This window comes from Hibiscus syriacus, unplaced genomic scaffold, assembly GCF_006381635.1.
Source record: "Hibiscus syriacus cultivar Baekdansim isolate YM2019G1 unplaced genomic scaffold, ASM638163v2 tig00112738_pilon, whole genome shotgun sequence".
Lineage (NCBI taxonomy): Eukaryota > Viridiplantae > Streptophyta > Magnoliopsida > Malvales > Malvaceae > Hibiscus > Hibiscus syriacus.
The window spans coordinates 2,043,990-2,070,868 of NW_024063392.1; the positions used below are offsets into that span (position 1 = coordinate 2,043,990).

Genomic DNA, 26,879 nt, shown 5'->3' on the forward strand with positions numbered 1-26,879 from the left:
GCCAAAACTGCAGCGCCCCAATTATATCTTCCAGCTTCATCAAAATCAATCAGATGCCGCAACCACATACAATGCACCTGGTTGCGAGATTTGTCGGGCATCAATATTCCTTCAATGATTCGTAGAATATAAGCCCGAGCACATGCCTTTACTTCATCATCTGAAACATTTTCATTCAGAACTTTAAAATTAGCTTTCAACCGTGATAAAGCTATTCTACCTCCATTAAACTCTGGCGGAGCAGCTCCAAGATACTCCATGCACATTGATTGCCAATCACCATCCGCCATACCACACATAATATTCTCATCGACGAGAAGCACTAGATGCATAGAGATATCATCCAATGTAATTGTAGCATCTCCACATGGAAGATGAATTGTGTGTGTCTTGGGCCTCCACCTCTCAATCAATGCAGAAATTAGGACATGTTTGAGTTTGCAACCACCAATAATTGTTGCAATATACCCGAACAAATATGACAAAATACGTTGCGGTGTCGTTATACGTGGGTTTTTAATAAAAGTCTCTAAAATATGATTAGTTTCCTAAATAATATGCATTATAAAAATTTATAATTAATATAAATTCATTATAAATTTAAATTAAAAATAATAATAAATATTAACATTAATTATAAAAAAATATTATCATATCACTAAAATGTCTGGAGATATGGTTTGCATCCAATCGCAGCAGCATTTCACTTTCTATTATAATTGTAGACAAAAAAATATAATTAGCACAAAAAATAATTAATTAATAAATTTAAATAAATAATAATTATATAAATATTATTTTAATAAAAAAATAATATTTATATAATTATATTACTATAAAATATAAAAACTATTTAAAAAATACTAACTTAAAAATAAATTTCTTACCACTAATAAGAAATTTAAAACTCAAATAGTTGGAGAATTTGAGTTATATAAGAGATGAGAAGATGATTTTGGTATGAAGAATGAGAGGGGGTTGAGGGGGTTTATATAAGGGAGTAGGAGGGGTAGTTGGGGGGAGGGGAACAAATGGGCAATTATAACATTTAATGGAAGGCGCGTCCCCGGGGATGCGCCTTACCCCGTGGCATCTGACTCAGTAGAACCCTGTGAAAGCACGTCCCCGGGGATGCGCCTTACACGCTTGCCATCCCAGTCAGCATAAACTCAGGTAAAGCGCGTTCCCGAGGATACGCCTTTGTGCCACCTCAGCCGAAAAAGTGTTACTCCGAGAAGATTGGTCAAAGGGTGTTACAGAGGAAATATTACGACGAAAAGATATCAGTTTAGTCAAATCGCCAATTATCAGAGTCCAAAGCGATGGCATAGTAATTTTTCATAAGATAGGAGGAATTATGCTGATGGAACTTACAGATATCGAGACCTCCACTTTTCTTGGGTTGAGCTAAGGCAACCCGATTAACAAAAGGTGTACCTCGAGAACTATCAATGGAGTTTCAAATAAATTGGTGAACCAATTTTTCAATGTCATTGCAAATACTTGGAGGAAGACGGCAAGTCTACATAAAATACGAAGGGATAGCCATTAGAACAAAATTGGCTAGAGTGGTTTTCCCAACAAAAGAGAGTGTGCGTGAACACCACCCTTGAAGCTTCTTTCTTATTTTATCAAGAATAAAGTTATAAATCTGAGTGGTTCGCTTGTGCACACCGACATGCCAAGATAGACTCCCAAGTCTGGGACATAGTTAATCTCAAGACGAGAGCTAATAGTAACGAAATTTCATTGTTACAATAAATACTATACAATGGTAACGAACATAATTTTATCACAATATACTTTACATGACACGGTTGTTCTAACAAATATGGTAACAAATAAATTTGGTCAGAATAAATATATCGTGACAAATTTAATACTTTTAGTGATAAATACTTTTGTTGAAACAATCGAAATTTCTTATAGTGCGACTTTATCTTTCCTCATTTTCATGGAATGAATGATCTTCCGATTGATTATTATGTTTTATGTGGTGCTTCTTTCATGAATGAAACCAGTATGGTTTGAGGCAACGAGACGAGACGTGATGTGTTTGAGGCGATTAACAAGAATCTTCGTGACAAGCTTGTACAAGACTGTACAAAGACTTATAGGCTGAAAGGTTGAGGGGCTAGGAACCTTGGGTATAAGCGCAAGAATTGTTTTATTTAATAAAGGATCAATATCATGCCTAGAGAAGATCTTACGGATGGTGCAGCAAACCGAATCACCAACAATGTTCCAGTGCTTTTGATAGAAATGAGCGTGTAAGCCATCCACTCCCAGGGATTTGAGCGGAGCCATATCAAAAAGAGCCTTCTTGTGTAAGTTACCTTCTTTTCAAGCGTTCCTCATTTTTCATAATATATTTACGTTGGTGTAATTAAGTTCGAGGAAGAAAAGATTTATTTACGTCGGTGTTTTCTTCATTTAAATTTATTTAAACAGTTGTATGTTAGAAAAAGTGGTGAACAACGAGTTAAAAATGATTTCTCTAGCTAGTCGTTTTACATAATTTAATATTTTTTTATTAATTTATAATTAGTTTTGGATTACTTTACTTGAATCAAACACTAAAAATAAAGAAAATATGTTTAAGTCTTAAATTAACCACAGAATCTGATAAAATGGGCTGTCTTAATTTTATTTGGCAACCTCATAATTAATATTTGATAAACATTAAATAAATAAAATATAGCGTCACATGGAACTCGTTGCAGCAAACTCTGTTTCTGGTCTCCTCTTCTTTAAACTTAAAAACGTTGCACTCTCCTGCAATCTCCTGACAAACCAAACCACCATACATGGCGGCGGCTTCACTCTCAGCCACCGTTCCGACGAAGAACTCATTTTTATCAAAGGGCACCGGTTTTATTCACTTTACTTCGAGACGAAGCAGCATTATGAATAACGATATCGGGTTCAAAGCTAAGGAGTTAGCTTTTGAATTCTCGAGCTCAAAGGCCTTTTATGTGCCCTTTGCCAATACTGATAAACCCAATGCAGCACCGCCTCTCACGGAGACTTTCTGCCCGGCCTCTGCTTCCAGGTTGGTGCTCACAATTTTCTTCTCAATCCTTTACTGTTTCATTCCATGGCTTTGCTGTTGCTTTTTTTTTTTTTTGGGATAAATCATCAATTTTCATTACCCCAGTAACCAGTCTGTTACAAGAACAGAACCTGCTACAAACAGCAGTGTTCTGTTATAGAAGAGTTGCATTTATTTTGTAATTAGAGCTTGAGCTTGTTTTATCCTTGTTCAATAGCTAGATCTTGTCGCAAGTCTGAAAATTTCAAATTCTCATAAAGTTTATATATTTTCTTTGTTATTTATATTAGTGATCTAATTTTAAAGTTTTTTAATATAACTTTCTAGTTCGGTATTTTTTACATAAATTCATGCATCCGTGTGAAATTGTATTGTGTTGTGTCAGGTTGAAAGGCCATACGATTTCAGTGTTCGTTGGGGACGAGAGTGGAATCATAAACAGGATAGCAGGGGTGTTTGCCCGAAGAGGTTACAACATAGAGTCCCTCGCTGTTGGCCTCAACGAGGACAAGGCTCTGTTTACCATCACCGTCTCCGGGACCGAAAAGGTTCTCAGACAAGTAGTTGAGCAACTTAACAAGCTTGTCAATGTCATCAAGGTCATAAAGTTCAACCTTTTAACTCATTTCAGTATGTTTGTGTTGCTGTAAACATATTTACCTTGTTTATCAGGTAGATGATATCTCAATGGAGCCACATGTAGAACGCGAATTAATGCTCATGAAACTCAACACCGATCCAACCACTCGTGCAGAGGTATTGTGTTGTTTGGAGCATCTGGTTTTTCTTACTATTCGAACATCTAAAATTATCCACTCAAGTCAACTAATTTTTTTGTGGCAACTTGATGGAAACTGTCCCCTTAAAGGGTTATTGGAAACTTTGATTTCAGTTCTACTTCCTTTTTGTACATCTGGGCATTCGGTCTCTAATCTGTACTATGCTTTTTAGATCATGTGGCTAGTAGACATCTTCAGAGCAAGCATTGTCGATACTTCAGAGCACTTCTTGACTATTGAGGTGATTTTTTTATCTTCTAATATTTCATCATTAATTTTATTTGTATATGCATGATTTTGGCAATTAGGCGAATTTACTTTTAAACATCTTTACAAATGTTAAAGTGACATTATGACTTTAAAGATGTAGTTTAAGAGAGAGAGTTCACAGAATATCGAATTTTAGTGTCCATATGGTGCAAGTTGTAGCATTCTATATAGGTAATGCTATATAGCTTTCTTGTTCGTCTATTATTTTATTGCATATGCACATCTCAGGTTACTGGAGACCCTGGAAAGATGGCAGCTGTTCAAAGAAATTTCAGCAGGTTTGGGATAAAAGAACTTTCGAGGACCGGGAAGGTACGAAATTCTTGCAAACTTGTATCATTATTTTCCTTGAAGTACAAAATGGTTTGTGTTTGAGATTCAATAGAAACTTTGATATTAGCATTTTAGAGTATGATTGGAATAAATGGACCTGACCATTGTGATATGTGACATAAGCCCTTGTTGAATTATGCATGAAAGAAACATTAAGTGGCATTATCAACTACTATAAAGTCTTCGGTTTTCTGTGATTTTAAATTCAAGTTGGGTCGTTCCACTATTTCCAATTGATTTTAAGTCCGATGCCTAACACCCAGATTACTCTAGTGTCATTCTTTTCAGTACTTACTGTGGATTTAATGTGAAAGTTCCATTGAATTATACTAATGTACAAAGATGGACCTGAGGTCTACCAAGCTATCAAATCATTATGTTCACTAAGGCTTGAACATGTCATCATGATAGATTGCTCTGAGGCGTGAGAAGATGGGGGAGACTGCTCCTTTTTGGGGATTTTCTGCTGCATCTTATCCAGATCTTGAAGATAGATCAACTAATGGTGCGGTAAGGGATGCAAAACTGCTAGTTAATGGTAATGTCAATACATACTCAAAGGTATGCACTTTTTTCTTCTACTATGAAATTTAATCATTACTTTTTCCAATCAAGTTGGGTTTTGCTCGCCCATCGCGATCGTGCTATCCAAGTTTGGTGTTTACCTTACCCAATGAAAAAGTAGAGAAGTATTTAAACCCTGTAGAATAAGATGATAGGTAAATCTACCCCATAATATGGCATACACATGATAATATATGATAAAAATTATTCTATCCTACTCTTAGATTTGTGCAGTCCAAACATAGGATGGGATGAGATGATATTTATCTCCAATCCACTTTCTTATCTTATTTTATCCTCTCCTCTCCATTTTGTTATGCACCATAGACACTCTAAAGTCAGAGAATGGAACCCTATCCGAGCTTTACCAAAGAATGAATACAGCTTGGAGTTGGATTATGGTTATGTTTTCTTGCACATTGAACAGAAACAAATGAAGTTGGGAAATTGGAGAAGTGACATTTACAAGATGTTGGTTTACTGAATATTTTCTAATTTATGTTTCCTAAGTCCCATCCGTGGATAAATCCAAAAGTTGCAAGCAGATTTGAATAGCATGGTCCATGTCTTTTGCTGAATCTGCATTATGAATGTTCTACACTCTTTATATATGACATTTTTGTACTTCCTCCATGCATCAAGTCTTAGGACATTGGAGAATCTCTCAAGTTTTTATTTGTTGCATGAAGGATGATGTATATCCCGTGGAACCTTTTGACAGCATCCCGGTAAATCAAGTTCTCGATGCTCATTGGGGGGTTCTCTATGATGAAGATGTAAGATACTTTTCTTTTTCTCCGATAGCTCTTTACATTATACCAATAATCTATTCCTCCTAGCCAGTCATTTGTCCTTGGTGATGTGAAGCAGCTTGTGGGTTATACATTTTTTGTACCATGACATGGTTAGTTTTGTTATTGTTTCTTGGTTATTAGCCATATATATGTTCTGTCCATTAGTTGCAAATTAAGCTTTTCATTTATCATTCACGGTGTTATTTCAATATTATAAGCCTGCTTTGTCTCGACCTTATCCTCATTTTTGATATCTAAATGGGTTATTCCATTGATCTTTATTGTTAGTTGATCGTTTTCTTGAACTATATTGGTAGCATTCACTTGCTGCTGTATTGAAATGCTTGTACCTTCATTTCTCATGTGTGTTTCATTCAATGTTTCAGTCAACCGGGCTTCGGTCGCACACTTTATCTATGACCGTGAACGACACTCCCGGAGTTCTAAATGTGGTTACTGGGGTTATTTCCCGAAGAGGCTATAATATTCAGGTCAGCTTGGTTTTGCTTCATGCTGCATTTTCTATGCCTTGTGTTTTTGCCGGGTAGCTCATGCAAGACTTATCGCAGAGTCTAGCTATGGGACCTGCTGAAAAAGACGGTCTTTCTCGCATTACAACTGTTGTTCCAGGAACTGATGAGCAAATAGGAAAATTGGTTCAGCAACTCCAGAAGTTAGTGGATCTTTACGAGGTGAGGGGCATATGATAAGAATTTTAAAATTCAGAGAATTCAGTTCGAGTAATCAAATATATCTGGAATGAATCTTTGAGGTAAAGAAACCAAGAAAAATGGAAAACAAAATAGCATTTAAACAACTCTCCTTTTTGTAAAACTAAATCTTTTATTATCTTTGAGCTTCATGTTGATAATATTTATGGAAAGTGTTAGTCTTGCTAAACTGCAGTTAGATGGTTCATATATAATTATGGATATATTCTAAATTGCAGTACTGGGTTTCTCTAATTCCGACTTTATAATCTGAATCAGCAAATAGCTTATCTCAATAATGTGATTCAGGTGCAGGATATGACACACTTACCATTTGCAGAGCGAGAGTTAATGTTGATAAAAGTTGCTACGAACTCTGCTGCTCGACGGGACGTCCTTGACATTGCAAGCATATTCCGAGCTAAAGTTGTTGATGTGTCTGATCACACAATTACTCTTGAGGTCAAATCTTGTTCTGCCTAAATTCACCTTCATGCATTTGATGAATTGCTGTCTTCACCTGCTATATAAAATGTTCAGAATCTATAGTTTGATGATTATTAGGCTTTTATAAGGATTATGTGTTATTTGGCCTTTTTTCCAGAATCATTGTGTCGATAAAGGAATTTAGGATTATGTTTTATTTGCCTTCTTCCTTTAATTTCTATCACCATCATCTAAGGTAGTCAAGTCCTTCTCTCTGCAGCTGACAGGTGATTTCCACAAGATGGTTGGTCTTCAGGGATTATTAGAGCCCTTTGGAATTTGTGAGGTTTGTTGCTTAAGTTTCTTCACAAGTTCTATAACTAGTTTATATCTATTATGTACAACCAGAGAAGAGGAAATTAGTTATATGGCTCTTCAACATTTGTTTATTTAGTTATTTCGTTTAATGTGTTGAAGGTGGCTCGGACCGGAAGAGTGGCACTGGTGCGAGAGTCGGGTGTGGATTCAATGTATCTCCGTGGATATTCTCTTCCTTTCTAGTTTACATTTCCTCATAGCTGCTGGTCCTGGCAAAGGCAAGTAAGGTCTGGAGTATCATTATACATATATATAAAGATCTTTGATGTAATCTTTACTCTGAGATTTCGATGCAAATCGATCTGTGTTGGTCATCTTTGCTTCTGAGAACAATAATTAAACTGTAAAGCATATCAGATGGATGAAAAGAATGCAGAAACAGTCTAAAACTCAATCATAAAACAAACAACTTTGGGACTGATGACTGATCGTCCCCATGGATCCATGCATGTGTTCTGTAGCTTTCATTTTTCTAGATCGAAACCATTTCCAAGTAAAGATTTATCGATCATCTTTGAAGAAAATGCTTGCAAGCTGATTGATCTATTCTACTAAACTAATACAAACTCATTAAGCAACAACATTTTAGTCTTTGGCTACACATATGACCTGCTTGCCGATATTTCTTCCAGAAAATAGTCCAACAAAAGCAGCTGGAGCTGTTTCTAAACCTTCATTCATATCTTCAATGTACACAATCTTCCCATGTTTAAAGTTCTCGGTGACATGTTCCAAGAACTGTGGGAACTTCTGCAAGTAATCGCTTTGCAAAAATCCTTGCATCCTGATGCGCTTGGGTACAACACAATACAAATTGTGGATTCCTTTCGTATCAGAGATACTATGTAATGACACCATTCCACAGACGGCTATACGTCCATGGATCCGCATGTTGAGCAAAGCAGCGTCCAAAATGGCACCGCCTACATTGTCGAAGTAGATATCGATGCCTTCGGGGAAGTATCTGTGCAGAGTTTTTATCCAACAAATGAATATTGGGCAAATGCAGCAACGCTATTCAAGTGCATCAAATTATAATTCGAGAAGCTGTACTACTGACCTTTTCAGAGCGGCATCTAGGTCTGTCTCCTCTTTGTAGTTAAAGGCTTCATCGAATCCAAGCTTGTTCTTTAGAAGATCAACCTATATGCCGAACTAATTCTTTCTTGTATTAGTTGTTGTATTTTCAAATGCTGCTCGCACTTTCGTACAAGAAACATACCTTTTGGCTACTTCCGGCACTTCCAACTACATAGCAGCCATGTAGCTTGGCAAGTTGTCCAACAAGCTGGCCAACAGCCCCTGAAGCCGCAGATACGAAAACATATTCTCCATTCTTCGGGCTGCAGATTTCGTAAAATCCGGCATAAGCCGTAAAACCTGGCATACCTGCATTCAACCTCTAACTCAGTAACGAATTTAAACATCATTAAGATAAATATGTCATTTGTCTTATAATGACCTACTTGGTTTGCAAGACATAAGTTCCAGGCAACATAACTAAAGTTTTTTTATTAATCTAATTTGTCAATAAAAACGATGAAATAGCAAGTACCAAGAAGTCCGAGATGGTAAGAGAGGGGGATAGAATGGTCGGGTTGGATCTTTCTGAGCTGCCAAGTGCTGCGGATCAAGCTGTACTCTTCCCAACCAGTGAGTCCCGAAATGAAATCTCCAGGCTTGAAATCTGGGTTATCAGAATCCAACACTTTCGCCACTCCAAATCCTTCAATGGCCTTCCACCCATCATCATCAGAAACGAAAACACATCCGTTATTTAGCTAAAAACATAAATATCCGATGGAGTAGGAGAGAGAATACCTGAGAAAGGACAAATGGGGGAATGTAAGAACCGTGAAAATCACGCATGCGACCTCTCATGTAAGGGTCGCAAGAGAGATAGAGATTCTTCACTAGGATGCCACCCGAACCTTTGGGAGCCTTCAGCTCTATTTTCCCCATCTTCATTGCCATGTCCGTCTCTTTGGGTGCTCCCTCTATGTACCTTTCCAGCACCACTTGTTTGTTCTCCGCCGTCACCATCCCCTTGCCGGCGAATCTCCGAATTCAATCGAACTCTCAACTCTGCGAAATGCCCAACTGTGCTTTTAAATGGCAACGATAGGCAATTAACTCCGCCCACCAAACTTTTGCAACCAATCCATCAATACTCACATTTGTTTCTTTGCTTTTGCTTGTATTCGCCTACACCAGTAAATCTACCTACCTCCATCCATCACTGTTACTTTAAAAATTCAATTCCTCCGTTTCAAAGTTGCTATTGTTTCATAAAGGGTAAATTACAAATTTCATCACTTAATTTTAACTCCACTCTTATGTTGGTCAATAAAATTTAGTAATTTTAATTTAATCTCTGAAAGTTTGAATTACTCTCATTTTGATCATTTTATTGATAAAAAATTAAGGAAGTTATGATATAATAGAAGACAATAAAATTACATCATTTTGAAAATATTAATTTACATTAAAACGATATTTTTTGTATCTCTTAAAATCATTTTTTCTCTTTTCTTCTTTATTCTTTTTCTCTATTTTTCTCTTATCTATCTAGATTTTGACTATTGTTCATAGCAACTGGCCATCGACATCGATCAATGGGTTCCAAAATTTTTAACTATCCGTCTTCCTAAATGTGAATTTAATATCTGTTTAATAGAAAAACACCTCAAATTTTATAAATCTAATGTTGAATATTTATGTTTATTATTTTTTCCGTATGTTGTTGGATTGAGTAATGAAAATATACCACTTCGTTTCTCAAGATGATTTTTTATCATTGGAATCTTCAAATAGAAACTCCGACCTTCATAGATCCACCAAAGTCGATAGTTGACTTTTTCTTGATTTATTTACATTTTCTTTCCTAAACCTTCAAATTTAACCCCAAAACTTTGTTTTTACTTAAACCTCATTTGTGTTATAAGCTTTGAAAAGAGTTGGAAAGAAGAGGGGAAACCCTATATTTAATTTTATTTCCACCCTTTAGTAACGCTCTATAAATTCATGTAAGGTCCCCCACCAAGTCTATTTTAGCGCACTTAATGCAAAATCTATGAATTCATAGTCATTGATCCGTTTGACAGACCTTAGAATAAAATTTATTTTAGCTTCTAATGGTTGAGATTGGATGGATGTTTGATGAATGGTAGGTTTGGAATGACAGCGGAAGAATGGGAACAACCCAAACGATGATTCCCATGACAGGGTGATCCATGGAGAATATAATTTAATAAAGAATTAATATTAATAAAATATTAGTTGGTATGTATATAAATATTTAAAATTAATAAAAATATCATGTCATTTTATAATTATAAAGATAACGGTCGAGTAATTAAAAATACTAAAGTTCTGTTTGGTGTGGTTTTCTAAAAGAACTTTTAATTAAAAGGCCCATTTTGTTGGAAATAAAACACTCACACAAATAACTTTTATTGAAACTCAAACAAATATTACAAGAGCACTATCACTCAAAAACAAGAACTACAACTCACTCTTATAAGACTATGCTTCTTCACTCACTTAGAAGCTCTTAATTTTTCTTGATGCTTAAACTAAAATGGGGATGAGTATTTATACTACTCAAGAACAATCCTACACCACACACATAAAATAATTTAAACCATTAAAGTCTACAAATACCTAACTCTCACCTAACTAAATTGATGTAAGCAATGGCATCTTCATCTAATTGATGTAAGCAATGACATCAATTTAGTTTGGGTTTGGGTTTAGGCTCCCATAATGGATCAAGTTTATGATCCAACACCCCCCCTTAAACTTGATCTTGTGATTCATAGTAAGTTCCTTAATCTTGTAAAGTCTTCGCTCGTCAGTGGCTTGGTGAAAATATTGGCAACTTGATCTTGTGACTTCACGTATTCAACTTCCACATCGTTTCTTACAACACACTCCCTTATATAGTGGCAGTGAATATCGATGTGCTTGCTTCGATCATGGAATACTGGATTCTTTGCTAAGGCAATGACTGACTTGTTATCGACACAAACCTTGGTAGGCTCTTTTTGTATCAAACCTATCTCCTTTAATAGATTTCTAAGCCAAATTGCATGAAAAACGCATGAGGTAGCAGCAACATATTCCGCTTCACAAGTGGACAATGTGACAATAGGTTGTTTCTTTGACATTCATGTGAAAATAGTATATCCCATGAAAAATACGAATTCGGTAGTGCTCCTTCGATTATCTATGTCTCCACCCCAATCACTGTCGCTATATCCAATAAGCTTGTAATCATTAGAAACTGAATAGAACAAGCCAAAGTCAATTGTACCTTTCAGATAGCGAAGAATTCTCTTTGCGACTTTAAAATGGGTGGTTGTTGAAGATTCCATATAACGACTAACCAATCCAACTGCGTGAAGAATACCAGGCCTCGTGCAAGTTAGATAGCGTAGACTTCCCACCAAACTTTTGAAGAATGTTGGATCTATACTTCGCCTTCTTCATGTTTGGACATCTTGATCCCGTATTCTGTCGATGTGTTTATTGGCTTACAGTTCTCCATCTTGAACTTCTTCAGGATCTCCTTTGCATAGCTTTCTTGTGAAATGAAAATTTCATCCTTTTGTTGCTTAACTTCAATGCCAAGGTAGTACGCCATGAGCCTCATGTCTGTCATCTCGAATTCCTTCATCATCACATCATTGAATTCATTATACATGCTTGGGTTGCTTCCGGTGAAGATCAAATCATCCACGTAGAGGTACATGATCAAAATATCTCCATATTTGATCTTGATATATAGAGCGTGCTCGTAAGGACACTTGTTGAAGCCATTCTCTTGGAAGTACTTGTTGATTCGGCTATTCCATGCCCTTGGTGCTTGTTTTAGCCCGTAAATAGCCTTCTTCAACTTCAACACCTTGTCTTCGTGCCCTTTGACTTCGTAGCCTGATGGTTGCTGAATGTAGACTTCCTCTTCAAGAACTCTATTTAGGAAGGTAGACTTTACATCCATTTGCTGTATCTTCCACTTGTTTTGAGCTGCCAAAGAAATGATTAGTCTGATAGTCTCCAATCGAGCAACAGGAGAAAATACCTCATCATAGTCAATTCTAGCATTTTGACTATAGCCTTTAGCAACTAGCCTCGCCTTGAGCCTTTCAATCTCTCCTTTGGCGTTTTTCTTTGTTTTGTACACCCATTTGACACCTATCACCTTATGTATCTTGGGAAGTAAGGTAAGTTCCCATGTGTCATTCTTCTCGATGGCCTTGATTTCTTCGTCCATCGCATCTCTCCATTTCTTTTCTTGTACCGCTTTTTGAAAGCTCTCTGGTTCACAATCGGCAAATAAACAAAATAATGTAAGATTATCTTGTCGTTCAGTTACCTCATCGAGATCTCTAAGGCTTCTTGTACGTTGCACAACTCTTTCACTTTGACTTCTACTTGACGATGACGAAGGTGATGAGTCTCCTTGAGTGGCTGATGTTGGTGAAGTGGGTGGAGTTTCAAGCTCTTGTTGAGGTTCACCTAGTTGTTCCCTCATTGTCTGCTCATCTTCTTCAAACCGAGGAAAGAAATTTAAGTCATCTGTATGAGAGTTAAAATCTCATTCTCATTCTTTGTTAAAAACCACATCTTGACTAATCACAATCTTCTTATTGTCTGGATTGTACAGCTTGTAGCCTTTAGAATTTGCATCATAGCCAATAAAGATAAAACTCTCGCTTTTATCATCAAGCTTCGTTCTTTTCTCGTCTGGTACGTGAACATGGGCTATACTTCCAAATGTTCTCAAGTGGGAAATGCCAGGCTTTCTTCCACTCCATGCCTCTTGTGGTGTCTTTCCCCATACACTTCTTGTTGGAGACCGGCTTGTCAAGTAGACTGCACACGCTACTGCTTCCGCCTAAAATTCTGTGGGTAGTTTCTTGCTTTTGAGCATGCTTCGTGCCATGTCGATGATTATTCTGTTCTTTCTTTCTTCCATACCATTTTGCTGAGAGGATCTAGGAACTGTCATTGGTCGACGAATTCCATTTGCTTCACAAAACTCTTGAAACTCACTGGAAGTAAATTCTCCTCCTCGGTCGGATCTCATGGCTTTGATCTTTCTACCACTTTCTCTCTCCACTGCTGCTTTGAACTTCTTGAAGACTTCGAAAACTTCTGACTTCTGTTTCAAGAAATATACCTAGGTTTTTCTTGAAAATCATCAATGAAGAGAATAAAATAGTTACTGTTACCGAGAGAGCTTGGCTTGATCGGTCCAGACACATCGGTATGGATGAGCTCAAGTGGCTTCTTGGCTCTTGGCTCTGACTCCTTTGGAAAACTTTTCCTGAATTGTTTCCCTACTAGACACCCTTCACAAAGCTGGTCAGGATGGTTGATACGAGGTAGTCCCTTCACCTTCTCCTTCTTAGATAGCAGCTCTAGACCTCTAAAATTGAGATGCCAAAATCGAAGATGCCAAAGCCATGATGCACCTTTGTAGCAAGCTTTTAGGAACTTTGCAACATCATTTTGTATGTTGATCAATAACATTCTATTATTTGACATCGACACTTTAGCAATGAAGTTATTCTTATCATCTTTTATAGAAATATTATAATTATTCATATGAATATTATAACCTTTCTCTACCAGTTGCCCTAAACTTAAGATGTTACTTTTCATATTGGGTAAATAGTAGACATTTGAAATAAATTGATGTCTCTCATCTTTTAAACGGATAAGAATGTTACCTCTCTTTTTCACTGTTATTGTGGAATCATCTCCAAACGAAACATTTCCGCTTACTGACTCGTCTAGCTCCACGAACATGTCTTTCCTTCCACACATGTGATTGCTTGTACCACTGTCAAGATACCAGGAATTTGTTTTTCCACCATCAGTTTCCTTTCGTTCTAGAAGAAGAGTTTCTTTGCCATCTGTATTTTCCTCCACATAGTTGGCCTTCTCCTCAAATTTGTTGTTAGGAGATCTATATTCTGAAGCATAATGCCCAAACTTTTGACAATTATAACATCGAACTTGAGATTTATCATACTTTGAGTTCGGATTGATTCTTCCATGGCCTCGTGTTGAGCTTTCTCCTTTCTCATAGTTGTTGTTGGAATTGTTGTTGCTGTAATTCCAACCTCGTCCACGACCTCGACTTCTACCTCGTCCATGGCCTCTGCCTTGACCACGTTGGTTTCTATCATTGCGTTGAATTTCATGCATATCCTTGAGTTACAGCTTGAGGAGTTGCTCAGTAAACTTATGCTTCTCTTCGTATGCTTGCAATGATCCTTGGAGTTGCTCGATCGTCATTTCTTCCAAGTCTTTAGTTTCTTCAATCGTCACGACTATGTGCTCAAATTTGGGATCCAACGAACGGAGTATCTTCTCTATTATCCTCACATCTTCTAACTTTTCACCATTTCTTTTCAATTGATTAGAAATAACTACTACTCTTGAGAAATAATATAAAATAGACTCAGATGCTTTCATGTGTAAGAATTCAAATTCACCTCTTAATGTTTGGAGACAGACCTTCTTCACTTGCTCGGATCCTTTGTAAGAGGTTTACAGCTTCTCCCACGCTTCCTTGCTAGAGCTTGCACTAGAAATATTTTCAAAACCATCATCATCTAATGCTTGATAGATGAGGTAGAGAGCCTTCTTGTCTCTCTTTCTTGAATCCTTCAAAGTTGTCTTTTGATCTGGTGTAAGAGTAGAAAAAGCATAATCATTTGTAGGCTCGTTATAGTCTTTCTCTATGATATCCCACATATCTTGTGATTCAAGAAATGCCTTCATTTTGATACTCTAATTTTCGTAGTTGTTGCTGTTGAGTGTCGGAACTTGGAATGATGCCATACCATTTGTCATATCTCTCAATATAATGAGAATTTGCAAAATCCAATTGCACGGATGAATCCGAAATGCCGAAAAACCTTGGGAGGGACTTGGATAACTCGGTCAAGGGGCTCCAACTCGGCTGACTCGGCTCAACATGATGAGTTAACTTGATTTTCTGGTAGCAGTCTTCCGGCGGTGCGTGGTAGTTCGTCAGAACTCAGATTGAGAAAATTCTGGCGGCGTAAGATTCCTCTCGTCGAGACATTCGATCTTTCCAACTCGCTCTGATGCCACTTTGTTGGAAATAAAACACTCGCACAAGCAACTTTTATTGAAACTCAAACAAATATTACAAGAGCACTCTCACTCAAAAACAAGAACTACAACTCACTCTTATAAGACTTTGCTTCTTCACTCACTTAGAAGCTCTTAATTTTTTTTGATGCTTAAACTAAAATGAGAATGAGTATTTATACTATTCAAGAACAATCCTACACCACACAAATAAAATAATTTAAACCATTAAAGTCTATAAATGCCTAACTCTCACCTAACTAAATTGATGTAAGTAATGACATCTTCATCTAATTGATGTAAGCAATGACATCAATTTAGTTTGGGTTTGGGTTTAGGCTCCCATAATGGATCAAGTTTATGATCCAACACATTTTGGTCGTAAAATTAATGTCAAAGAGATAAAAAACAAAAATTACGGTGGAAACGGTAGTTTCAAACTAATCGCAAAAGCTAGGGTAACTTAAAAGTACCTATATTATCCTTCATTTGCAGAATTGGTCTCATGTAAGGTATGCTGATTGCAGAATGATGAATTCGCTGTCTAGAAAAGATCCATCTCGCATTGTTAGTACTACTAAAGAGTGGTGGTCGTCTCTTTATTATTTTTTGCTTGTGATATGGCTGTTTACAAATACGAAGCTCTTACTAATTTACTTATTAAATTAGATCAAGATTAGACTTCTAGCTGCTCTTGCCTCTCTCAAGTGTTATGCATTTTTGCGGAGACACCAAGCTGTGGTTCCTGATGAGTATCTAGCACTATTACCATTGTTTTCACGAAGTTCAAGCATTCTGGGGAAGCACTGGGTCTCACTTTTGAAGGATTATAGTTGTGTGTGCTTGCACCTAAATCTCAAAAGAAATGTAACCTGAAGTGGTTGTGAACCTGTTAATTTGGCAGATGTAGAGTACATAAACATGCACACACTGGCATTTTTACTTTAAATATAATTTTTTATAAGAAATGGAGATCTCATTAAAAATATAATAAATATAGCTTTTTTAACAATTCATTTTCTGGCTTACTTGTAGTGGAATTCGTTCTTTGATGCCATTCAATCACGTCTGCTCTCATCACAGCTGCAGTCTTGTTTGGAAGAAGCCTGGCCCGTTATTTTGCAAGCACTTGCTCTAGATGCAGTTCCTGTGAATGTTGATAGGAATGGAAACTCCGAAACTGCTGCTGAAAGTATGTCAACAGATAACTTAGTATCTGGATACAGCATGGTTGAACTGGAATCTGAAGAATACCAGTTTCTGTGGGGCTTTGCGTTGCTTGTTCTATTCCAGGGAAAACATCCTGCCCTTTGTAAACAAGTTATACCATTAACCTCAGCTAAGGCAAAACATGATGTAGATCCTCCAGTTGAAGATGATTTCTCCAGGCTTGAAATTTTATGAAATTGTTTTTTGCCAGTGTTCCAGTTTCTTTTGACACAGAAGTTTTTTGCAGCTGGATTTCTTACTGTAAATATCTGTGAAGAGCTGCTCCAGGTGGTGATCTCTCTCACACACACACTTTTCATTTCCTGTTTCTTTTTCTTAGGGTTTACTGTGTGCCTTGTTTCATTATGCTTTCATAGTTTTTTTGTCAGTTTCTAGATTATATAAAAGGAGTTAAGGGGATGCATATATTTGTTTTCCCACTTCAAATTCTTAGAAAACATATTAAATTTACCTAAGACATTCTTTTATTCTATAATCTTGCTTTCAAGTGGTAATATTTGTGATTGAAATTGGTTTGGGTACCAATGCAACTAGTTTAATCTATACTCTTTTGAGTTCATTATTTGCTGAGAGTTATTACTATCCTAAGCAGAAATTGTGTAATTATTTGACCTATTTTTGTGGACACCTAAGGTGGTGGTATTCGGTTTTGTTAATTTTGATGAAAGTAAGGATCTGGCATTAGGTAATTTTGTTAATCTATACCTAAGGACCTGGCATTGGGTAAATTTGTATGTTGTTGTTTGGCTGGGCAGGTTGTGGCTATTTTAGTGAGTAGTGTTTAGTTTAGTCGGGTTCCAGCCTATCTTGAGTTTTGATCTTTGGTGTAATTTGAATCATTTAATAAAATTTTGATGTATTCTTTACCTCTTTCCAATGTCCGTCGAGATACTTTTCGTTTTTCAACAGATATAAAAGGAGTTTTAATGAGACCTCATTGAAAATAAAAATAAAAATGAAGGACTTTGATAGTTGTTTACCAATAAGGGCACCTTCTAGATGGTGACTACAGAATCCGTTGAGATTGATTGAATGGCTTGATTTATAATTTTGACTACAGAATCCGTTGAGATTAATTTAGTGAGAAAAGGAGAAGGCTAACTGTATAACCCTGACAAAAAGAAAAGGAAAAACCAAATGAAAAGAATGTACAATTTTACTGAGATTGTCTGATGAAATTAGCCTCATTAGGACAACTAATAGACATCTAAATGTTTAATCAAATTAATCCAATGGTGAAGATTTAAGGACCAAATAAAAAATGCAAACTGCATTAGACTGCAATAGTTTTGATGTCCCTTAACTTTTTCCACGTTGCAAAAAATAAATATGTGCATGTGTGTGCGTGCCCATGAGAGAGAGTATTTGTTTATATATGAATGCAGAAGGTGTAAAATATTCTCTTCTAAATCTGCATTGCAAAGTAAAATCTTTTTTTTTGGGTTGCTCTAATCTCAGTTTAACAATGACAATTGTGGTATGATGGTTCCTTCTATTAAGTTTGGCAAATATTTTGGACTTAATTTTGTCATGTTCAATCCATGCAGGTCTTCTCTTATTCGATCTACATGAATAATTCATGGAACAGCCTTGCGATATCTGTTCAATCTCAGGCATCCCTTGGTTCAAGTGAAAGCAATTCCTGTTCTGGCTTCAAATTTTATGATCATAATGGCCCTTCTCCTTTATTTATTTATTTATTAGTTCTTGTGGGAGTAAAGCATTCACCAAACTGAAATAACCTGTGATCATTTCATGCAAGTGGCCAACTACATTACTGTTTCTGGACGAGAATATGTTTCCTTACTAAATTTCCATCTCTTTACCATCATGCCTGCCCTTTGATGTAGCATTTTGCTATCCCATTTAGTCTGCATTTAGTTACCTGAATTACTGTTTTCCTTCCAGTTAATCCAATAATTCCCTCATATTATCTGGTTTCAGAGTTTTGATCCTTTTTAGCAAAATGGACCAATTGTAGATTTTTGTTTTTCAAAATTTAGTTGTATATGCTGAAAATTCTGAATTATTATAGAGCTGGTGCTGAGAGTTCTATTTTTTGTTTGCTTTTGCAGGTTGTGCACAACTGCCCTGAAGATTTCCTTGAAGCAAAAAATTTTGCTTGTCTGGTTGCGAAACTTTGTTTGGGTTGCCTTTATAGGGTTTTTCACTGGTATAAAATTCACCATGACATTTAAGTAATTTCAGTAAACGTGCTAGTGAAATTAATTGACAATTGTAACCTTAGGCAATAATTATCTTTTTTTTTGCATTAAGTGTTGGTGCAGTTTCACCTGATCAAGCTTGCTGGGAAGATTTATCATTTCCACTATTTCTCGCTGCAAAGACAATAATGAGGCGTTTTCACCCAAAAGTGTTGAAAAATTAGAAAGTGGACAAGCCACTTTTCGGTGCAAATGGTGACTTTTCGATGGATGCACCGAAATTATGGAAAAATAAAAGGGGGCAGAAGCTATTGTTGAAATTTGGTAAGGGTAAATTATCAAATTTAGCCCTCTAGACTTTAGAGTATTTACAAGATTAATCCTTAAGCTTCAATTATAAATACCCTAGCTCATTTTGCTTCAAAACCATCCCAAATCATTCTAGCTTTCTCCCAATACCAGAGAATTTAGAGAGTTTCTTGAGAGTTGTTTTCTCCTTTTTATCAAGAGAGAATTATCATTGTTTTCTCCTTGGTAGATTGAGAGAAGTTGTAGTTCCTATTTTCTCATAGTGAAATTCTTCTAACGTTTCCCGTGATTTTTACCCTATATTGTTTAGGGGTTTTCCACGTAAATTTTGTGTCTCTTTTATATTCATTTTTTATTTTCCCAAATTATCAGTTATGATTTTTCTCTATCCGATAGCCGTCTTCCGCAACAATTGATATCAGAGCCAGATTTGAGTGTGTCACATCTACTTATTGTCTTTGTGGTTGTCACCAAAAGGTGGATCCTTCAACATAAGAAAGTAAGAATGTATTACCCATTCTTTGAAGGTTCCAGAGAACTATTCACGATAGTGAAATAGTGGGAGCTATCCGTAATATAAGCTATGTCAACAAAATTTGATATTGAAAAATTCAATGGGAGAAATTTCTCATTGTGAAAATTGAAGATGAAGGCCATCCCGAGGAAAGATGGTTGTCTAGCAACTATCATTGAAAGGCCGGTAGATTTCACAGATGACAAAAAATGGATCGAAATGGACGGGAATGCTATGGAAAACTTTCATCTGGCATTAGCAGATGAAGTATTATCAAGCATTGAGGAGAAGAAGATAACTAAGGAGATATGAGATCATCTCACCAAATTGTACGAGGCCACATCGTTGCACAATAAAATTTTCCTTAAGAAGAAATTGTACACTCTCCGTATGTCAGAATCTACTTCAGTGACGAAACACTTAAACAAACTGAACACGCTATTTTCTCAGCTTACATCCTTAAGATGTACAATAGGAGAACAAGGACGTGCTGAACTTCTACTTCAAAGTCTACCTGATTCGTATGATTAACTCATCATCAACTTGACAAACAACAATGTCACCAGTCTAGTCTTCGATGACGTTGCAGTTGTTGTTATACAAGAAGAAAATCGACGCAAGAACAACGAAGACAGACAAGTAAATCTACAACAACCAGAAGCGTTGACAACGATGAGAGGGAGATCAATACAACGTGGCCAAAGCAGCAGTCACAAACATGGTAGATCAAAGTCGAGAAGCAAGAAGAATTTAAAGTGCTACAACTGTGGAAAGAAAGGTCACTTGAAGAAGGATTGTTGGAGTCTAAATAAAAACTCCAATCAACAAAGCAATACCACAAACACTTCAGATGATGGAGATGTTCTATGCTGTGAAGCGTCAACCACCATGGAAGGCAGAAAAAGATTTACATATATATGACTTATTGATTCAGGAGTAGAATATCACATGACCTCAAGAAGAGAATGGTTCCATCATTATGAACATGTCTCAGGAGGATATGTGTATAGTTGCAATGATCATGCATTAGAGATCGTTGGTGTGGGAACCATCAAATTAAAGATGCATGATGAAACAATTAAAGTTCTTCGAGATGTGCGACACTGGCTAAAGAAAAATTTATTATCCTATGGATTGTTGGATAATAATGCAAGCAAGATTGAAACAAGGAAAGGAATCATGAAGGGTTCTGCGGAGAGCTTCTGGTGCTGAAAGGCAAAAAGATAGCTGCAAACTTGTACATGCTGAAGGGAGAAATTTTGCTAGAAGCAGAAGCCTCTGTTGCCTCATGTAGTTCAGATTCTGCAATGCTATGGCATCAGAAACTTGGACACATGTCAGAATAAGGAATGAAAATCCTTGTGGAGAAAAAGCTACTTTCAGGCTTAACAAATGCATCACTTACTTTGTGTGAGCATTGCATAACAAGTAAGCAGCACCGATTGAAATTCAACACATCAAATTCTAGAGGTAAAAGTGTTATAGAATTGGTTTACTCTAACGTATGGAAAGCACCAGTTACATCCCTAGGCGGAGCAAAATATTTTGTCTCATTTATTGATGACTACTCCATGAGATGTTGGGTGTACCCTATTAAGAAGAAGTCAGATGTGTTTTTCACTTTCAAAAACTTCAAAGCACGGGAAGAACTTGATTCTGGAAATAAGATCAAGTGTTTCATAACATATAATGAAGGAGAATACACAAGTGAAGAATTTGATAACTGTCGAAACGATTTTTTTTAAAGGTGAAAATGTGAGATTTTAAAAACCACATTAATTTTTAATTTACCTCTTTCAATTGATTTTTAATTTAAAAACAAATGTGATTTAAAAACCTCTCGTTTCGAAAAATTTTGGATTTCCTTTACGATCGGAAAAAAATACAGTTCAAAGAGTCGCCACCAATCTTTGATTAGGGTGTGATTGGGCACCCAAAATTGTTTGTTATTTTAAATAAAAATTAATTTTTATTAAAATAACAAATTAAGGTCTGCGTTACCAAAATCCGAGTTCGGGAGTCGGTTACGTGCAGGGAAGGATTAGCACCCCCACAACGCCCTAAAATGGTACCTAGTCGATTAATTAACGTCTTTGCAATGAACTTTACAAATTCGAATTTATTTTGATTTTTGATCCCATAAAATAAAAATGTAAATTTAAAACATTCAAAAGCACTCAAATAAATTAAATTAAAATTACCGAGTCATTTTAGAAAGATAAAGAATGTTCGATTATTTACAAATATCGAGACCAGATCTTAAAAGATATAACAACCTTTTCTCGATATATTTAAATAAACGAACATTTCTTTTTCTCTCGTTCCCAAATTTTAGGTGACGAATCAATTTTTTTGTTTCACTTTCGGGATACACTTTTATTTTAAAATCATTAAAAGCGAACCTCAAATCAGTTATGACTGCCCACTTCAACAATTTTAAATTAAAAGGATATCACCCTTAGTTAAATTATGTAATAATGTCGAGTTATGCACATGAGGATATCATACAAATTATGCAAAAAGAATGTCATACCAAAATTAATTAAACAAAATTAAAAATATCGTACAACGTGACATAAAAAAAATTACACACTTGAATGAATGATGGAACCTAAATTAATATATTCGAAAGGATACATGAACACTCAACTACAACTATATTTTACATATATATATTATGAACATGTTAATGATCCATAAAATTTGAAATTTGGTTAAGCCAATATATACATGCTATAATTACCCCTAAAATGACTTATAACAAAAGTTTTTAATGCTTGCGTGTAATAATTTAAAAAAAGGCTCACCATGTTATATTTGACACACATAAAATATATTATGGAGAGGATTAAAACATATTTACAGTGTATATATATATATATACAGTCGATATAGAATACATATTTTAAATATATGAGTACCTATCGGCGAAGCAAAATGTATCAAACAAGGACCATATTACGCATAATCACGCTCATATATTTATCGATATCACGAAGGATTGAAGCAGCAAATGTTAAAGACAAACAAACAAATTACAAAGCAACAAACAAATAAAATAATATACCAAGAGATTAAAATACAATTTAATAGAATTGCAAGTATTGGAATCCAGATAAACCCAATCACACAAAAATGAAATACAATGGACTCCAATTGAACTACACCGTTTCAAAAAATATTAAATTAAGATATAACATTATAACTAAACCCCTCCCCGCTTCTACTAAATCTAACCATTCTTAGGGCCATTCTTTTCTCCTCTGCCATACTCTCTTCCTCTTCTCAAACATGCTAACTTACTCTTTCTCTCGGTGATAACCATAAGGCTTCACTCGCGCCACCATAGGATTCAACCAGGTTAGTTCTCTCGGGCCATCACTCTAGCCTTCACTCTTTTTTATTTTAAAAATCCCCAACCTAGAAATTAAACAGTAGCGAACACTCTTCAACAAAATAGAGTGGCAGAGCAGATGAACATAATCTTGTTAGAAAGAACAAGAGAAATGTTGAGGGATGCATGCCTAGAAAAATCATTCTGGGCAGAAGCAATCAATATCGCCTGTTATTTGGTAAATCGAGCTCCATCAACTGCAATAGAGCTGAAGATACCAACGAAGATGTGGACTGGTAAACCAACTGATTATTCAAACCTCCATGTATTTGGAAGTATTGTGTACGTAATGTACAACTCCCAAGAAATCTCAAAGCTGGATCCAAAATCCAGGAAATGCAAATTCTTGGGGTATGCTGATGGAGTCAAGGGGTATCATTTGTGGGATCTCATTTCCCGCAAAGTGATCATCAACAGGAATATTATCTTTGTAGAAGATAAAATACAAAGAAAAGAAGATGATGATAGCGCTGAAAAGTCAGAGACTACACAGATACATGTGGAAAAGGAGGTTGAACAAGGAGATTTTTCAGAAGCAGAACCAACACATGATGAACAAGAACCAGAGAGTTCTGAAGCTCCAACAACTCGTCAATCAGATCGTGTGAGAAGACGTCCCAATTGGTATTTAGATTATGTTATAGAAGGAAATATTGCATACTACCTTTTAACAGAGGACAGTAAGCCATCAACATACCAGGAGGTAATAAACAACTCAGATGCTTCATTATGGATGATGGCGATGCAAGAAGAAATTGAAGCCCTTCATAAAAATAATACATGGGACCTTGTACCACTATCACAAGGAAGGAAGCCAATTGGTAACAAATGAGTCTTCAAAATCAAGAGAAATGGTGACGATCAAGTGGAGAGGTATCGTGCAAGAATGGTGGTAAAAGGATATGCTAAAAAAGAAGGTATTGATTTCAATGAAATATTTTCTCCTGTGGTTCGACTAACTACAGTTCGAGTAGTCTTGGCAATGTGTGCTACATTGAACTTACATCTAGAGCAGCTAGATGTTAAAACAAACTTTTCTTCATGGAAATCTTGAAGAAGAGATTTACATGCTCCAGCCTGAAGGTTTTGAAGAAGACGAAAAGAAGAACTTTGTTTGCAGGTTGAACTAATCTCAATATGGTCTAAAACAAGCACCTAGGTATTGGTATAAGAGATTTGATTCCTTCATTATGTGCATTGGATATAACAGACTTAATGCAGACCCTTGTGCTTATTTTAAGAGGTCTGCTGATAACGATTTTGTTATATTGTTGTTGTATGTGGATGACATGTTGGTTGCAGGACCCAATAAAGATCATATTGAAGAATTGAAGGCACAAATGGCTAGGGAATTTGAAATGAAGAACTTGAGATCAGCAAACAAAATTCTAGGGATGCAAATTCACCGAGACAGAAGTAATAGGAAGATTTGGCTTTCACAAAAGAATTACTTGAAGAAGATCTTGTTAATATTCAACATGCAAGATTGTAAGCCAATTTCTACCCCTCTTCCTATTAACTTCAAATTATCCTCCAGTATGAGTCCTAGCAGTGAAGAATAGAGGATGGAGATGTCTCGAGTACCGTATGCATCAGTAGTAGGAAGTTTAATGTTCGCTATGATATGCACAAGACCAGACATTGCACAAGCAGTGGGAGTGGTTAGTCGGTACATGGCGAATCCAGGCAAAGAGCATTGGAATACAATAAAGAGGATCCTGAGATACATCAAAGGGACCTCAAATATTGCATTATGTTACAGAGGATCAAATTTACTTATCAATGGGTATGTTGATTCTGACTATGTAGGGGATTTGGATAAAAGCTAATCTACTACAGGATATGTGTTTAAAGCTGCTGGTGGTGCTGTAAGCTGGTTTCAAAATTGTAGTCAGTTGTGGCTACATCCACAACAGAGGTAGAATATGTAGCAGCTTCATAAGCCAGTAAAGAAGCAATTTGGTTGAAGATGCTATTGGAGGAGCTTGGGCACAATCAAGAGTATGTCTCTCTGTTTTGTGACAGTCAAAGCGCCTTGCATCTAGCAAGGAATCCAACATTTCATTCAAGGACAAAGCACATTCTAGTTCAGTACCATTTCATTCGTGAAAAGGTGGAAGAAGGGATGGTAGATATGCAGAAGATCCATACCAAAGACAACATAACAGATTTCATGACGAAGGCGATCAAAGCTGATAAATTTACTTGGTGTCGATTCTCTTGTGGCCTGTCAGAGACATAAGCAACATAATGGTACAAGGTAGAAAGAATAGTGTGAAGATAGGTTTGTTCCAATCAAATCTTCAAGTGGGAGATTGTTGAAAAATCAGAAAATGGACAAGCCACTTTTCGATGCAAATGGTGGCTTTTTGGTGGATGCACCGAAATTATGGAAAATAAAAGGGGGCAGCAGCTATTGTTGAAATTTGGTAAGGGTAAATTACCAAATTTATCCCCCTAAACTTTAGGGTATTTACAAGATTAGTCCTTAAGCTTCAACTATAAATACCCTAGCTCATTTAGCTTCAAAACCATCCCAAGTCATTCTAGCTTTCTCCCACTACTAGAGAATTTAGAGAGTTTCTTGAGAGTTACTTTCTCCTTTTTATCAAGAGAGAATTATCATTGTCTTCTCTTTGGTAGATTGAGAGAAGTTGTAATTCCTATTTTCGCATAGTGAAATTCTTTTACCGTTGCCCGTGGTTTTTACCATATATTATTTAGGGGTTTTCCACGTAAATTTTGTCTCTTTTATCTTCATTTTTTTATTTTTCTCAAATTATCAGTTGCTATTTTGCTCTATCCGATAGCTGTCTTCCGCAACAAAAAGTGTGTTTGGTTTACTTGTTCTGAATTCTATTATGGTACATGTTTTTTACTTTTGATTCTACATCGAGATTTAAATTGGGATTATTGCACTCATTGGCTATTTTATTTTTAATTGTTTGCTCATCGCACAACTGAACCACATTTGTGTCAAAAGATGCAGAAACAACTGAATTCAGTGGCACTGACATTTATGTTGATTGTGTAGACACTCATTTTCGTCCGGATTTTTTTTATTTTTATTATATATATATATATATATATATTTATCTTAATATAGTATATTTTTTGAAAATATTTTTTTAGAAAAAGATTTTTGAAACTGTATATATTATATAGTTTTGAAATCATTTTGAAAAACTTATATAATATAGTGTTTTGAAATCATTTTTAAGAACTTATATAATATATAGTTTTGAAAACATTTTTGAAAACATATATAATATATAGTTTTAAAAACATTTTTTGAAAATGTATATATTATATAGTTTTTGAAAAACATTTTTGACAACTATATAATATATGGTTTTGAAAACATTTTTTAAATATATAATATATAGTTTTAAAATATTTTTGAAATATATATATTATATAACTTATATTATTATTATTATTATTATTATTATTTTTTATTTTTTTTATTTTTTTATGATTTGTTTTTATTTTTTTATATACATTTTTTATTTTTGTTTTTGGGTCTAGGTCCAACTCCAGGTCCAGCAAGGGTATGGACTGTCCAACTGAGTAGGCTGGCCTGATCCAGAAGGCCCACCCGGATTAGGGTTTCATTATCAAGTCCAACACCGCACGAGACACCGCACGAGTCACAACCGTTAGATCGAAAGGAAGATCAATGACCAAAATTGAAAAAAGTTAGGGTTTTGTTTAACCCTTAAATCTCATCACTTGCGCAGCTAGATTTAGACCGTTGGGTCTGACCTAATCTAACGGCTAGGAAGGCCCCAGAATATTCTAGAGCGCAGACTCTTAAGATTCGGGTTT

At 35.8% G+C, this 26,879-nt stretch overlaps 2 protein-coding genes and 1 pseudogene across 2 annotated transcripts; 2 read left to right on the forward strand and 1 right to left on the reverse strand.

The window, feature by feature from the left end:
* Window positions 1-2,794: 2,794 nt before the first annotated feature.
* Window positions 2,795-7,633, forward strand: LOC120183144 (acetolactate synthase small subunit 1, chloroplastic-like). The gene is made up of 12 exons (XM_039187903.1): window positions 2,795-3,052; window positions 3,438-3,651; window positions 3,725-3,808; window positions 4,004-4,072; window positions 4,330-4,413; window positions 4,846-4,995; window positions 5,688-5,774; window positions 6,179-6,283; window positions 6,362-6,484; window positions 6,812-6,964; window positions 7,209-7,274; window positions 7,406-7,633. Exons 1-12 carry the CDS (start codon window positions 2,808-2,810, stop codon window positions 7,487-7,489), a joined length of 1,464 nt encoding a protein of 487 aa, XP_039043834.1. The 5' UTR covers window positions 2,795-2,807; the 3' UTR covers window positions 7,490-7,633.
* Window positions 7,634-7,792: 159 nt separating this feature from the next.
* LOC120182948 (2-alkenal reductase (NADP(+)-dependent)) lies at window positions 7,793-9,483 on the reverse strand. The gene is made up of 5 exons (XM_039187763.1): window positions 9,128-9,483; window positions 8,862-9,042; window positions 8,529-8,695; window positions 8,367-8,449; window positions 7,793-8,270 (listed from the first exon to the last, which is right to left on the reverse strand). The coding sequence occupies exons 1-5, from the start codon at window positions 9,347-9,349 to the stop codon at window positions 7,892-7,894; spliced, it is 1,032 nt and encodes a 343-aa protein (XP_039043694.1). The 5' UTR covers window positions 9,350-9,483; the 3' UTR covers window positions 7,793-7,891.
* A 6,303-nt stretch (window positions 9,484-15,786) lies between these two features.
* The window catches only part of LOC120182892, a 50,241-nt pseudogene continuing 39,148 nt past the window's right edge, over window positions 15,787-26,879 (forward strand).